The sequence below is a fragment of the Ochotona princeps genome, chromosome 2, assembly GCF_030435755.1.
Source record: "Ochotona princeps isolate mOchPri1 chromosome 2, mOchPri1.hap1, whole genome shotgun sequence".
NCBI classification, from domain to species: domain Eukaryota; kingdom Metazoa; phylum Chordata; class Mammalia; order Lagomorpha; family Ochotonidae; genus Ochotona; species Ochotona princeps.
In genome coordinates, this window is record NC_080833.1 from 108092085 (window position 1) to 108107214 (window position 15130).

At 53.6% G+C, this 15130-nt stretch overlaps 3 protein-coding genes across 3 annotated transcripts in view; 1 reads left to right on the plus strand and 2 right to left on the minus strand.

The window, feature by feature from the left end:
- Window positions 1-106: 106 nt before the first annotated feature.
- On the minus strand, window positions 107-6351 carry RAB13 (RAB13, member RAS oncogene family). The gene is made up of 8 exons (XM_004588953.3): window positions 6101-6351; window positions 5212-5272; window positions 1453-1513; window positions 1209-1286; window positions 1046-1135; window positions 899-964; window positions 749-802; window positions 107-265 (listed from the first exon to the last, which is right to left on the minus strand). Exons 1-8 carry the CDS (start codon window positions 6222-6224, stop codon window positions 188-190), a joined length of 612 nt encoding a protein of 203 aa, XP_004589010.1. The 5' UTR covers window positions 6225-6351; the 3' UTR covers window positions 107-187.
- Window positions 6352-13123: 6772 nt separating this feature from the next.
- On the plus strand, window positions 13124-14231 carry RPS27 (ribosomal protein S27). Its single transcript, XM_004588954.4, has 4 exons — window positions 13124-13231; window positions 13484-13592; window positions 13798-13908; window positions 14146-14231. Exons 1-4 carry the CDS (start codon window positions 13226-13228, stop codon window positions 14172-14174), a joined length of 255 nt encoding a protein of 84 aa, XP_004589011.1. The 5' UTR covers window positions 13124-13225; the 3' UTR covers window positions 14175-14231.
- Window positions 14232-14587: 356 nt separating this feature from the next.
- NUP210L (nucleoporin 210 like) overlaps window positions 14588-15130 on the minus strand; it is a 124618-nt gene continuing 124075 nt past the window's right edge. The window contains exons 39-40 of the mRNA XM_058660302.1: window positions 14810-14884; window positions 14588-14724 (exon numbers count right to left, since the gene is read on the minus strand). Coding sequence (XP_058516285.1) covers window positions 14627-14724; window positions 14810-14884 — 173 coding nt within the window. The 3' untranslated portion in view covers window positions 14588-14626. The remainder of the gene's footprint in view (window positions 14725-14809; window positions 14885-15130) is intronic.

Consider the following 15130-nt stretch of genomic DNA (forward strand, 5'->3'; position numbering starts at 1 on the left):
TCCTTCACTTCCTCAGACCTTCCAGCTCCTTGCTCCCTGCTCCCGCCTCCCGTTCCCTTTGAAGCTTTTCTCCCTTCGCTTTCTCCTTCCTTTCTCCTCCCCACCTAGCCCTCCAAGGCCCTCAGCCCCGCGCCCTCCGACGTGGAGCGGCCCACCCGGCGTTGGCCGAGGGAAGCCCGCCGGGTCGTCAGCCCAGGGAGCACTTGCTGGTGCCCTTCTTGTCGCTGGGTTTCAGCTCTGTGCCAGGGGACTTGCTGCTGTTTCCCTGCAGGGAGAGGGCGCGGTGGGCACGGGGTGAGTGGCTGGGTGGGCTTGGGGGCCACCAGCCCAAGTGGACTCAGTCTCACCAGAAGCCCCAGCTCCACCGCAGTTTTCACCTGCTATGGCCGCCACCCCTCACTCCTCCCACACGTACACATACATACATGCACATGTGTACCCTGCCCCCACTATACACACAAGCACACATGCCCCTCACCATGCACACGTGCAGGCACGCACTCCTCACACACACATCGCCTTCTGCCACACACCACACAGCACTTACATACACACAAAAAGCGCACATTCCCCCCACCAGACACACACACACACAGGTACACACTCAAACACACTCACATGTCCCCTGCCGCACCACATAAAGCATCCACATACATGGACACACATACACGTCCCCGCATGTACACACACGTGAACACACCACACGCACACACATGCAGTCGTACGGGGCCCAGCAGGACCAACTCACCAATTTGCGGCCTCCAGACTTGAGCAAGATGTCCCGGGCCAGGGAACTGAAGGCCTAAGCAGTGGGATTGGACGGTGAGAACCACCCGTGGGGCGAACACATCCAGCATCCAATACCCCGTCTCCACCTTTCTGCGGCAGGCCGGCTCACCTCATCCACGTTCACACTGGATTTGGCGCTTGTCTCGAAAAACCGGATGCCGTGCTCTTGTGCCAACTGCAGTGGAGCAGGCGGAGAGTGGGGAAGGGGCTCGGGCAGCCATGAGGCCTCCCGCAGGCCTGCCCGCCCTGCGCTCACCTTGGTGGCCTGCTCCTTGGGCACCTTCCTCTTGGTCTCCATGTCACACTTGTTCCCCAGCAGGAGGCGCTCCACCCCAGCGGAGGCATTCTGGCGGCGAAAGGGGAGGTGGGTCAAAGCTGGGGCCTGCCTGGTCCTCCCCTTGCCTTGGGCCAGCTCCCACCTCTTTGATGCTCTTCATCCAGTTCTGAATGTTCTCGAAGGATTTCTCATCAGTGATGTCGTACACTAGGATGATGCCCTGGAGACCACAAGGCATACCTGGGCTCACCTTCCAGTTTCAGCTTCCCACTGCCTGCCAACTGTCCCGAAGTCCCAACAGGGTTCTAACTGCTCTCTTCTCCTCCCCCCACGATCCTGTGCTGGTAAAATCCTCCTCTCCCCTCGTTCACGCACAGACTTCCTACCATGGCTCCGCGGTAATAGGCAGTAGTGATCGTCTTGAATCGCTCTTGGCCAGCCGTGTCCCTGAAGAAGCAGGTTGCATGGGGGTAGGATAAAAAAGAGGAAATTTTCCAAGGGGAGTATTACGCCCCCAAGTTCATGAATTCGACTTTTGCAAGATGGCCATTTTGCCCGGTGGATAGGGTGCCCAAGTCCTGCATCAAAGTGACTGGCTTAACTGAATGCCTCCTGCTCTGACTTCCTGTTTTTCATTTGCTTGTTTTAACATCTATTTTATTGAAAAGGCACATTTGGGGTCCAGTGTGGTGGCCTAGCAGCTAAAGTCCTTGCCTTGAACGCGCTGGGATCCCATACGGGTGCTGGATCTAATCCCGGCAGCTCCACTTCCCATCCAGCTCCCTGCTTGTGGCCTGGGAAGGCAGTCGAGGCTGACCCAAAGCCTTGGGACCCTGCACCTGCGTGGGAGACCTGGAGGAAGTTCCTGACTCCTGGCTTCGGATCGGCGCAGCACTGGCTGTTGTGTCACTTGGGGAGTGAATCATCAGACGGAGGATCTTCCTCTCTGTCTCTCCTCCTCTCTGTATATCTGACTTTGCAATAAAAAAATAAATAAATCTTTAAAAAACAAAAAAGAAAAGGCAGATTTACAGAGAGAAGAGAGAGGAAGAACTTTTTTGTTTTGTTTTGATCATCAACTGATTAATCTTAATTGTTGAGCACAGTTTTAATAGTTGTTTCTGGACCACCTCTGCCGCTCCCTCTGCAGAAAAATTGATGCACATATACTGCATGCAAGTATTCAAATTTATAAACATGTTGCAAAAGCTGGGGAAGTAAGGAAAGCTTCCAAAACATTGAGATTAAAAGCAATGCTTCGGGGCCCAGCGGCGTGGCCTAGCGGCTAAAGTCCTCGCCTTGAACGTGCCGGGATCCCATATGGGCACCGGTTCTAATCCCGGCAGCTCCACTTCCCATCCAGCTCCCTGCTTATGGCCTGGGAAGGCAGTCGAGGACGGCCCAATGCATTGGGACCCTGCACCCACGTGGGAGACCCGGAGGAGGTTCCTGGTTCCCGGCTTCAGACCGGCACAGCACCGGCTGTTGCGGCTCACTTGGGGAGTGAATCATCGGACGGAAGACCTTCCTCTTTGTCTCTCCTCTCTGTATATCTGACTGTAATAAAAATAAATGAATCTTAAAAAAAAAAAAGCAATGCTTCAGAATTTTATTAGTACCTGTTACTAAATGCTCTATATTCAATGCTTAAAAAAAAAAAAAAAAAGCAGTGCTGGTAGTCAGGGGCTTGGGAGACAGAAAGAGCTTTTACCCACCGGTTCACTCCCCAAGTTGCTGAAATGGCTGGAGCTAAGCCGATTTGAATCCAGGAGCTTCTTCGGGTCTCCCACACGGGTGCAGGGTCCCAAGGCTTTGGGCCGTCCTCTACTGCTTTCCCAGGCCACAAGCAGGGAGCTGGATGGGAAGTGGAGCAGCTGGGACATAAACTGGTGAACATATGGGATCCTGGTGCTTGCAGGTGGAGGATTTGCCAATTGAATCATCTCACACACACTCTTCCTTCCTTCTTTCCTTTTTTTTTTTTTTAAATATCCGGCTTCCTGTTAGACCCGAACCTGGGGGGCAGTAGTAATGGTCCAAGGGACAGGATTTCTGCCATCCCAGAGAGGAGACCCGGACGGAGTTCCCAACTCTTGCCTTTGGTCCCTGCTCCTTTGAAGGCATCTAGGGACTGAACCAGCCATGAGAATGCTCCCTAACTCTCGAATTAAAATAACAATAATAACAATAATAATAATTAAAGCTAGAGACCCTCATTTCCGTAACTGAGTGGGACAGGAAGGAGCAAAGCAAGGGACAGCAGGGAAAGGCACCTGGGACTGGAGATGGCAGAGATTCGGGAAAAAAGACGTCTTGCTTCTCCTTTGCTTTTCAAAGATTTTTTTAAAAGATTTATTTATTTTTATTTATTTATTTATTGGAAAGGGAGATATACAGAGAGGAGGAGAGACAGAGAGGAAGCTCTTCCATCCGATGATTCACTCCCCAAGTGACCGCAATAGCCGGTGCTGCACTGATCCGAAAACAGGAGCCAGGAGCTCTTCTGCGTCTCCCACACAGGTATAGGAACCAAAGGCTTTGGGCCGTCCTCAACTGCTTTCCCAGGCCACAAGCAGGAAGCTGGATGGGAAGTGGAGCTGCTGGGATTAGAACCGGCGCCCATATGGGATCCCGGCGTGTATTCAAAGCAAGAACTTTAGCTGTAAGACCACTCTGTGGGGCCCAAAGATGTATTTATTTGAAAGGTAGAGTTTCAGAGAGGGAGAAACAGAGAAAGCGAGATCTTCCATCCATTTGTTAACTTCCTAAATGACTGTAATAAGGCTGAGCCGATCCGAAGCCAGGAACCAGGAGCTTCCTTTGGGTCTCCCATGTGGGGCACAGTTCCAAGGCCTTGGGCTGTCCTCGACTGTTTTCCCAGGGCACAAGCAAGGAGCTGAATGGAAAGTGAAACAGCTGGGACATGAGCTAGAGTTCAGAGCCAGAGTTCACATGGGACGCTGGTGCCATAGGGTGGAGAATTAGCTTGCTATACCAGTGTCAGCCCATTGGGTGTGTGTATGTGTGTGTTTTACAATAATTAACTAATTATTCTAAAAATAATTAATTAAAGGTAAAATGAAGAGATGAAGGGGCTGGCTCCACTAATTACTCCACCTCCCAGCACAGGCATATGGGCACCAGTTCGGGTCCCGGCTGCCCCACTTCCCATCCAGCTCCCTGCTTGTGGCCTGGGAAAGCAGGGGAGGATGGCCCAAAGCCTTGGAACCCTGCACCTGCATGGGAGACCTGCAGGAAACTCTTGGCTTGGGATGGGCAACTTGAAGAGGGGGCCATTTTAGTATTTGGAGAGTGAACCAGCAGATATAAAATCTGTCTCTCTTTGCAAATCTCTCCAATAAAAATAAAATAAATCTAATTTTGAAAAAGAAAGAGGAGAGATGAAAATCTTTCATTCTCTGATTCATTCCCCCAACAACCAGGGCTTACTAGACAGAAATGGGAGGTGGGGAACTCCATGTGTGCTTCTCAGGAGGTGGTATGGGCCAGTCCCTCCAGCTACCACCTGCTGCCTTCTGGGTGGGCAGCAGCAGCAAGCACGAGAGCTGGACCTGGAACCCAGGGGCTCCAGGGTGGGCTGCTGTGCCCCCAACACCCCCCTTCACAGCGGCTCTGCTCTACCGAATGTGTGCCCAGCGCTGGTCCCTTTATGTGTGTGCGTTGTTTGTGCCCCGCCTCCCTTTATGCACACAGGTTGCATTTTACTGTCTTCATTTTACAGATGGAAAAACTGGGTTTAGAGAGGTTGGGTAGCTCATGAAAGTTAGGTGGCAGAACCTGGATCTGAGCCCCAGGCAGCTCCTCCCTCTCCCAACCGAATGCTCCTGCGAAGTCCCGTGGCACCAGAACCCCAGCTGGGAGTCACCTTAAGGTAAAGTGTAGAGCGAGCACTGGACTGGGAGTTAGGGCTTCCTTCTACTGCTTTCTACTGCTTGTGCTTTAACTGCTTAGAGCTGGGTGTTCCTGATCCAGCTCCACCGGAGAGTTGGTAGGGGAGGGCAGGAGGAATGAGTTGGGGTGGGGAGAGCCAGAATGAAGCGAGACAGAGAGAGGGCAGGGGTCTCAGAGGGGGTAAATGTGCAAGCGCTGGGTCTCGTGGGGCCAAGGGGGAGGTCCTCACTCACCAGACTTGCAGTTTGATCTTCTTGCCATCGATGTCCACGGTGCGGATCTTAAAGTCGATTCCTGGGGGACGGGAGGAGGCCATGGAGCGGAGGGGCGTGTGTGAGTGCATAAAAGCTTGTGACAGGAGACAGGACCCAGAGACACAGCCACAGCTGAATTCTGCAGGGGGTGGCACTGGCCCCGCAACCTTGCTGGAAGTCCCCAAGTTGGATGTGTCACTTGTGGTTTGAGGACTTGGGGGCGGTAACAACTCTCAGTTCAGGCTGTGTCCCAACCCCCAAAGCGACTTTGCCATCTCTCTCTCTCCCTCTCTGTCCCATTCTGTTTCTTTAGGTTTCTTTATTCTCTGGGTGCCCTACCCAGTCTGGGGCCCTAAGGCTACAGAATCAGGAGGCAGGTCCCTGGCTGCCAGTCTTGGGCGGGCCAGGCTGGGAACCCAGACCGTCAGAGGCTAAACGCGCTCCCACTTCGCCCTGGCCTTTTGTCAGCAGAGCCGGGCTGCAGACTGGGGCTGTCCGGTGTCCCAGGCCGGCGGTGGAGGAAGGCGGGCACCTCCCCCACGCCTGCCTGCCGGGCCGGGCTGGAGGAGGATGAGTCACCAGGCTGACCCCCCACCTTCCTGGCCGAGAATCACCCCTACACCCGGACTCCATTCTTCCCGCTATAAAGCCCGATTAACCCGAGGGGCGCGCAGAGCCGGGCGCTGTGGGGGAAGTGGGGAAGAGTGTGCCCGCGGGGGCTGGAGGACGCAGGGGTCGAGGGGAGGGGACTGCGTGCGGGAAGAGGACAGGAGGGGACAGTGTCCGGGAGGCTTGGGGGTCACCCACAGGTCTCCCGGAGCCCACCCCGAGGGACGTTCCGGGGAGCAGGGGTCCCCGGTGGGCTCACCGATGGTGGAGATGTAGGTGCTGTTGAAGCTGTCCTCGGCGAAGCGAATGATCAGACACGTCTTGCCCACCCCCGAGTCCCCGATCAGCAGCAACTTGAAGAGGTGGTCGTAGGCTTTGGCCATGGCGGACACTGGGGGCGCCGGGGGCAGGGCTGGCCAAGGCGCCCGGGCCGCCGGGGGGCGGGACCGCACGGGTGGGCCGACGGGGCGGGGGACCGCCGGCCGGCGCCCACAGGCCAGGAACAAGTTTTCCTCGCGGGCGGCCCAGGGCTCCGGGAGCCGAGTGGAGGCGGCGCGGCGCCGGCTCCGCCCCCCGTCGGCCGGCCCGGGCGGGCTCGGGGCGGGCCCGGAGCCCAGAACGGCCCGCCGCTGCCTTCCCTCTGCCCGGCCGGGCTGGAGGGCACCGAGGCTGCAACCGAGGGGCCTCGAGAAGTGGCGTGACCCGGCGGGCTCGGGGGTTCGGGGCGTGGGATAGGGACAGTGGCAGGTGGGGATGGCCCTGGGCATGGAGCGGGAGAACTGAGCCCACTGAGGTCCCGAGCCCTCGGTTCTGCAAAGCGCAATTCTCTTTGAAAAAAGCGGGCCTGCCCTGAGGGACCGGTCACTCGCTGAGTCGGTCTGCCCCCTGGCGGGAGGGACGGGAGTGAAAGCCCGCCCTCTTTGAGGGAGCGCAAGAGGACAGAACTAGTCATTGTTTTTCAGTAATTAATTTTTAAGATTTATTTTTATTGGAAAGGCAGATGTACAGAGAATAGGGACTGAAAAATTTTCCATCCTCTGGTTCACTTCCCAAATGGCCGCAGTGGTTGAAGCTGAGCCCATCCGAAGTCAGGAGCCAGGAACTTCCTCCAGGTCTCCCATGCAGGTGCAGGGTTCCAAGGCTTTGGTTCATCCTCCACTGCTTTCCCAGGCCACAAGCAGGGAGCTGGATGGGAAGTGGAGCAGCTAGGATACGAACCAACGCCCATAAGCGATGCTGGTGCTTAAAGGAAGAGGATTAGCCAGTTGAACCATGGCATCAGCCCCACAACATGTAATTCTTCACAGTTTATTTTTTTTCCAAGAAAAAAAAATGTATTGGAAGGGCAGAGTGCCAGAGACAGATTTTTCATCTACTGATTTGTTCCTTACACCTGGACTCCACAATCACCTCCACTTTATGTAGAGATTTATTTATTTGAAAGGAAGATATTCAGGGAAAAGAGGAGATGCAGAGAAGTGTATCATCTGTTGGTTTACTCCCCAAAGGCCTCAAGGGAAGGAGCTGGTCTAGTCTAAAGCCAGGAGCCTGAAACTTCCTCTCGGTCTCCCTTCCTCTGGCTGGCACCCCTTCTGAGCTTTGTTTTGTTTTGTTTTAATTCTTTTAATTTTTAAAAAAATAATCTTACTTAGTTGATTAGGGTACAAAGGGGCAAGGGCTACAGGAAAGTGGGTAATACCATTGTTTCCACACTAATACCATCATTTTCCCCCTGTATCTGGGATCAGGGGAGAAACGAAGGGAAAAGCCCCACCCAGCCTTCCACCCATCCCAGGTCCCCGATGTGAGGCACACTCCGAGGGTCCTGCTCAAGCAGTTTTGATAGTTCAACAGTTCTGAATTGCTGCCAATCTTGCCGTTCCAAGCACGATGAAATCACTTCAGAATCCGCTGGCTGGCATAGTCTCTTCATGGTTGGGGTTCTGAGATCAGCAGTTCAGTTGGAGGGATCTCCAAAGAAACTTCGTCTGAGGTGATCCCAGACCTGATCCTTGTGTGTGCTTGCCAGTACAGGGTCCGGCACCGTCTGTCGCCCCAGTCAGCTTATGCACACGCTGGTGGTTACAATTGCTGCATCAGTTCTGCTACCAGCCCTGTCTTCCACGCGAATCGATGGATGTTGTAGTCTAGCCCGATCCTGCCAACTTCACACTCGGCCCTCACACAAAGCAGTGGGAGCTGCAGCCTACTTGGGGCAACTCCCCAAAACCCCCACCAGGCCCGCCCCTGCCCTGGCTGCTCCCATGTTTGCCAGTATGTGCTGCAGACTTGTTCAGTCTGTCCCACATTCCATTCAGCTCTCATACATGTCAGTGGGCATTGAAGCCTAGTTCAACCCAACCAACCCTACTATCCAGCCCACGCACATGCTGGCGGGTACCTTTCTGTCTAGCCACCCCTGCCCTTGTCCTGGTTTTCATGCTCTCCAATGGGAGTGGTAACCCAAGAGGGAGAAGCCCACTATTTCTCTCCTAGCCCACTCCCACTCCCGGATCATGCACTTTCCTGAATCTGTAGTTTAAGTTGACAGGTTAGCCCTCAGTGCCAGCATCTGCTATCTGATGCTGCGGCAAAGCCCAACCAATCCTCACCCATTCTGATTTATGCTTGCACCAGTAGGGACAGTCAGCCAAACCTGACTCTTCCCTGATCTGTCCACATGAGGCACACAGGTGTTATAACCCTGCCTGTTCTGGTCTGCCCCTATCCCAACCCATGCTCTCCAGTGGGAGTGGTTGTCCAACACGGGAGCCCACATTCCCCTGCTGACTTTTCCCCCTCCCTCCCTGGTTCTCACATGTGCAGTTTGGGCACTGCAGCCACATCTGGTACGGCTTATCTCACCTTGGCATTCTGTAATGTGCAAATGAACCTGGCCCGACCCACACTCTGTTCTGGTGTTCAGATTCACCAACAGTTATGTGAACTGGTTCAGCCTGGTCTGCTCTAGACCTATGCCAAATATATGCCAGTGGTAAACTTTCCACGGCCTGTTCTGGGTTGTTCCTTATCATGGTTTTTGCGCTCACCTGCATGGACTGTGTCCCGACAAAGGACTTTCCCAAGCCCCTCCATCAGAACTTCTCCCTATGCCAGATCTTGCGGGTCCATGGGTCAGCCCTCCTTGCTGGCCTTCAATCCATTCTGGTTCTTACTGTTGGATGTTTCAGCTCAGCCAAGGCTAATCCACACCCAGACACTGCTCACACATGGCTCAGTAGGGGCAGAGACCTAGCCTAGTCTGTCCTACATCTACCCAGGTTCTCCAGAGCACAAGAAGGTGCTGGCATCTAGCCTGGTTAGGTGTGCCCAGCCCAAGTTCACACTTGTGCCAAGGGAGATTGCAGCCATATCCAGACTAGAATGCAGTCCCCACTCTGGCCCCCGCACTCTCCCTTGGGAACCCCAACTCAGCAAGGGTGTACTCTCACAGCTCCCCAGCCAAGTCTATTCCCAGCCTTAGACTATGCGTGTGCTAATGGCTGCTCTGACCCAGTAGGCTTAGTCCCTCACCTGTCTCAGTCTTTGCCTTTGATGCTGTGGCCTAGTATCCCTGCCTCATGCAGACCAGTTGGTGTAAGAGCCTAGTTCAGCATGACCTGTGCTCCATCCTGATTTCTGTTCTTCCTTGTGAGTTGAGGTATGCTCAGCCCTGCCAAGTCCACCCCCTTCCAGTTGCAGCTCGGCCCACCCCACATCCCATTTTAGGATGCACTTTTGGGTACTGCTGCCTTGACCTGCCCAGACTATTGTCGGTTCCTTTGCCCATAATTGACGGCAGGTGCCATGGTCACACTAACTCAGTCCATCATCACCCCAGCTTGCAAGCTAACCAGCAGGACTTGACCCTGCCAAGTGTGACCCGTCCATTGTTCCACCTGGTACCTAGCCCTGCCATACAGGCCCCCATGCATTAGCTTTGGTATAGACTGGTGTGTGGCAGTCAGTGATGCTCTATGCTAACAATCCATCTCAGGATTCCCATTTAGGCTGGTGAATCAGTCTGGCCCAAACAGATCTTATCGACTCTTGCCTCCAAATGAACAGGTCTCAGTTCCCACGCTTGCCAGAAAGTTCCATGACCCTGTTGCTGGGAAGCCACCCAGAATTCATCTCTCGCCCATACTAAAACTGGCCTTATTCATGGGTGTCCCTAGGCAGCAATTACATATCATAAAAACCCCAGAGCACGCCACTGAGCGGCCAGCATGCACAGCCTCGTGCAAAGCTTAGGACTCGGTCACTGCCTTTCGGCACAGACTGTGGCCTGAGTCCCCAGCAACTGGGTCTGACCTGGCTGGGGCACCCGCCTCAGCCGCCACTCTGCAGGGAGCTGCTTTTGCTCCAACCCCACGGCCGAACCCTGCCCAAACTCCTCCTGCCATAAGATGTTAGCAGTAGGGCCCCCTTCTCAACTTTTTTTTTTTAAAGATTTATTCATTTTTATTACAGCCAGATATACACAGAGGAGGAGAGACAGAGAGGAAGATCTTCCGTCCGATGTTTCACTCCCCAAGTGAGCCGCAACGGGCCGATGCGCGCTGATCCGAAGCCGGGAACCTGGAACCTCCTCCGCGTCTCCCACGTGGGTGCAGGGTCCCAATGCATTGGGCCGTCCTCAACTGCTTTCCCAGGCCACAAGCAGGGAGCTGGATGGGAAGTGGAGCAGCCGGGATTAGAACCGGCGCCCATATGGGATCCCGGGGCGTTCAAGGCGAGGACTTTAGCTGCTAGGCCACGCCGCCGGACCCCCCTTCTCAACTCTTAATGAACAGAATGCTAGGGTAGATTGTGGTACAGCTAGTTAGGCTTCCATAGCAGTGCCAACATCTTTATGGGCAGCAGTTCATGTCCAAACTGCTCCACTTCCCATCCAGCTCCCTGCTTGTGGCCTGGGAAAGCAGTCGAGGATGGTCCAAAACCTTGGGACGATGTACCCACACGGGAGACCTGGAAGAAGCTCCTGACTCCTGGCTTCAGATCAGCTCAGCTCTGGTTGTTGCAGCCACTTGGGGAATGATTCAGCAGACAAGGAATTTCTCTGTCTCTCCTTCCCTCTATAATTCTGTCTTTCCAATAAATAAGTAAATAAATCCCTTTTAAAACATTTTTAAAGATTTACATGTTTTTATTGAAAAGGTAGATATACAGAGAGGAGAAGAGACAGAGACAGAGAGGAAGATCTTTCATCCGATGCTTCACTCCCCAAGCGTCCTCAAAAGCTGAAAACGAGCTGATCTGAAGCCAGGAGCCTGGAGCCTCTTCTTTCGGATCTCCCATGTGGGTGCAGGGTCCCAAGGTTTTGGGCCATCCTCGACTGGTTTTCCAGGCCACAAGCAGGGAGCTGGATGAAAAGTGGGACCACTGAGATTTGAACTTACATCAATATAGGATCCTGGCATATTTAAGGCGAGGACTGCAGCTGTTACACTATCGTGCCTGGCCCAATAAATCCTTTATTTTAAACAAGTCAATAAAAATAAGTAAATTTAAAAAATGGTTTATTTATTTTTATTGGAAAGTCAGATTTACAGAGAGGAGGGATATTGAGAGAATGATCTTCCATCCATTGATTCACTCCCCAAGTGGCCGCAACAGCCAGAGCTGAGCTGATCCAAAGCCAAGAACCAGAAACCTCTTCCAGGTCTCCCACGTGGGTGCCGGGTCCCAAAGCTTTGGGCCTTCCTGGACTGCTTTCCCAGGCCACAAGCAGGGAGCTGAATTGTAAGTAGAGCAACTGGGACATGAGCTGTCACCCACATGGGACTCTGGGTATGCAAAGTGAGGATTTAGCCACTAGGCTATCTTTTGGGGCCCCAAAAAATAATTTTTAAAAAAAGATTTATCGCGCCTGGAGCAATAGTGTAGTGGTTAAAGTCCTCGCTTTGAATGTGCCGGGATCCCATATGGGCATTGGTTCTAATTCTGGCAGCCTTGCTTCCCATCCAGCTCCTTCTTGTGGCCTGGGAAAGCAGTTCAGGACGGCCAAAAGCTTTGGAACCCTGCAACCGCCTGGCAGACCTGGAAGAGGCTCTGGGCTCCTGGCTTTGAATTGGCACAGCTCTGGCCAGCTCAGCCACTCTAGGAGTGAATCGTTGGATGGAAGATCTTCCTATCTCTCTCTCCTCCTCTATGTATATCTGCCTTTTCAATAAAAATAAATCTTTTTTTTAAAAGATTTATTTTATTTTTATTACAAAGTCAGATATACTGAGAGGAGGAGAGAGAGAGAGAGGAAGTGGAGCCGTCAGGATTAGAACCAGCGGCCATATGGGATCAAGGCGAGGACCTTAGCCACCAGGCCACGCTGCCGAGCCCAATAAAAATAAATCTTTAAAAAAATATTTTTAAAAAAGGATTTATTTACTTGTTTATTGGAAAGGAAGAATTATAGAGGCGAGGAGAGACAGAAAGATTCCTGTCTGCGGAATCAGTTCCAGCTATTGCGGCCACTTGGGGAGTGAATCAGCAGATGGAAGATCTTCCTGTCTCTCCTCCTCTCTGTATATTTGACTTTCCAATAAAAAGTAAATAAATCTTAAAAAAATTTTTAAAATTTCAATGGAAAGGCAGAGTTATGGAGAGCAGAGGCAGAGAAAGATCTTTCGTCTCCTGGTTTACTGCTCTAATGACCCCAATGGCTGTGTCTGGAGCTAGGAAGCTAGGAACCAGGACCTGCTTCTTCACGTTCCCTGGGTGCAGGGGACCACCCAGGGTGCAGGTATGCAGGAAGCTGGCGTGGGCAATGAAATCACATTGCCTGACAGGAACCTGGCACCCCAACAGGTGATGCAGACTTCGTAAGCGGCGTTTTTTTTTTTTTTCCTCCGCATAAATGTTGAGTTACAGACATAGGAAGAGACACAAAGAGATCTTCCATCGCAGGTCCAGTCCCCAAATGGTGACCGGCGCTTCACCCAAGCATCTGGGCCGTCCTCCGTTGCTTTTCCCGGGCGTTGTCAGCAGCGAGCTGGATTGGAAGTGGCGCAGCCAGGACTTGAGCCAAGGCTCATATGGGATGCAGATGCTTCCAGCAGAGGCTTAATCCACTGCGCCACACGCTGGCCCTCCATCGGTGTTGCATCCAACATTCGTCCTCGCACTATAGTCCAAAAGCGCGTTTTCCTTTTGAGCGCTCAGCGATTTCAAGCTTCATTCAACGACGTCTCCAGGTCGAGACGCTCTCTCCAGACCCTCCAAACATGGCGTGCCCTCCCAGCCTCCCTTGCAAACGCACCGAGAGTAAGACCTTCCCAACATGGCGGCTAAAGGCGTGCGCGTCACTTCCGGAGGACCGCCGTATATAAGGAGCAGGATTTCCGCTTTCGCTCCTTTCCGGCGGTGACGACCTCCCCACGCGAACATGCCTGTGAGTGCCTGGGTGCGGGTTTGGGCGCTTGGGGCCGTGGGCTCCCCCTCCACGCCGCCTTCCGCCCTCGCTCGCTCCCCGCAACGCTCAGGACGTTGGTGCGCCCGGGCCCCGCGGCCCCGACCCCGGCCGCCCGCCTGCTCGGGAGCGCGGAGCGAGAAGATGGCGGCCCGGCTGGCGCAGCGCGGGGGGCGCGTCCTGCGGCCGGGGACGGCCGGGCTGTGCCTGAATCCTTGCCCTCGTTCTCCTTAGCTCGCCAAGGATCTCCTGCATCCCTCTCCGGAGGAGGAGAAGAGGAAACACAAGAAGAAACGCCTGGTGCAGAGCCCCAATTCCTACTTCATGGACGTCAAGTGCCCAGGTGAGAGCGAGAGTGTGTGTGTGTGTGTGTGTGTGTGTGTGTGTGTGTGTGTGTGTAGTGGGGTGGGACGTCGCCCCTGACGCAGCCCAGCAGGTGTCTTGTCCTTTATCAAAGTGAACTGAAGGGGTTGGTTTGGCATGTACACTGGTAATCCGGAGAGAAGGAAGGAAAAAAAGGCGTATTTCTCGACGTTTCCCCTCCTTAGGATGCTACAAAATCACCACGGTTTTTAGCCACGCACAGACGGTCGTTTTGTGTGTCGGCTGCTCCACTGTGCTCTGCCAGCCCACGGGAGGCAAAGCGAGGCTTACAGAAGGTGAGTGACTTCATGGGTCAGCCTGCTGGCGAGCGGGGCCGGGTGGCATGTCGGGAGAGGGGTGGAATTCTGTTAATGATTTTCCTACAAGTAGTTGGTCAGGAACCAGGTGTTGGTCTCCACAGTGGTAGGAGTGGGCTCGGATTAGTGAGAGCTTGAGTGGCAGGTGGGGGTGGGTTTCTGCGGGGAGGAGGTGGTGGGCTGCATCCCTGAACCTGTGAATGTTTTTACTTGCAGGATGTTCCTTCCGAAGGAAGCAGCACTAAGGGCGCCCTGAATCAAGATGAATGGGAGACCTTCCCAATAAACACATTTTGGATACATCCCGCTGTGTGGTCTTGTTTAACTGCTTAGGAAGGTCCTGCCCTGAGTGTGCAGGGACAGCCACATGAGTGGAATGCTAGTGTCTGGAGGCAAGTGATGGAGTTATTTGCAGCACAGTCCATCTGGGACATGTTTTAGTCACCTAAGCTCACTGAGTGCATCATAGTATATCGTTCATTTTAGCAAAGGAATACTATGTTGATTTTGTTTTTTTAGTATTAAGAACTGACAGCACTTCCAACACAACTCAGCAACACAGTTTTAATTTGAAAAAACACCGGGACCTTAAACAACATGGGGGCCTTGACTCACTGGGGAGCCTACTGGTAGGCACCTAGCAGGGAAGAGCTAGACTTCTGCTCCTTAAGGTGAAAGGGGCTTAGCCCAGCCCGGGTTAGTGCCTTCTGCTCCATAGCCAGTGTTGTAGCCGGCTCTGGGCCAGCGGGGGTTGCTGGTTCATGAAGGGAGGAGAGCACGTAGAAATGTAAGAACCTGGAAGCAAGCAGGAAAGAGGATGCAGGGCTGAGTGAATGTTTCTCAGACCCGTGCAGAGATGAGGATGGCGGTAGCTCCTTACCTGGCTGGGGTGTTCCGAGAGTGGGGACGTAAACCACTGGGACTGCCTGCAGTTTGTTGAGGAAGGCGTTGTATGCTGGAAAAGGACAAGCAGGGGTCACCCAGAGGCCTGCCTGATGGCCGCTGGAAGGCTTTGCAGAGCCACATCAGCGCTACAGTGAGACTTAAGTGTTTGTATAAAAAACACCACGAGGTGAACTGAGCTGGCCTCTATCTGTGGGTTGTAGCTCTGGACTCAGCTGCAGATTGGGAATGTGTTGTGGGGGCATGAGGAGCACCCATCTTGAATGTGTATACAGGCTTTGATTCCCTGAACCACGTA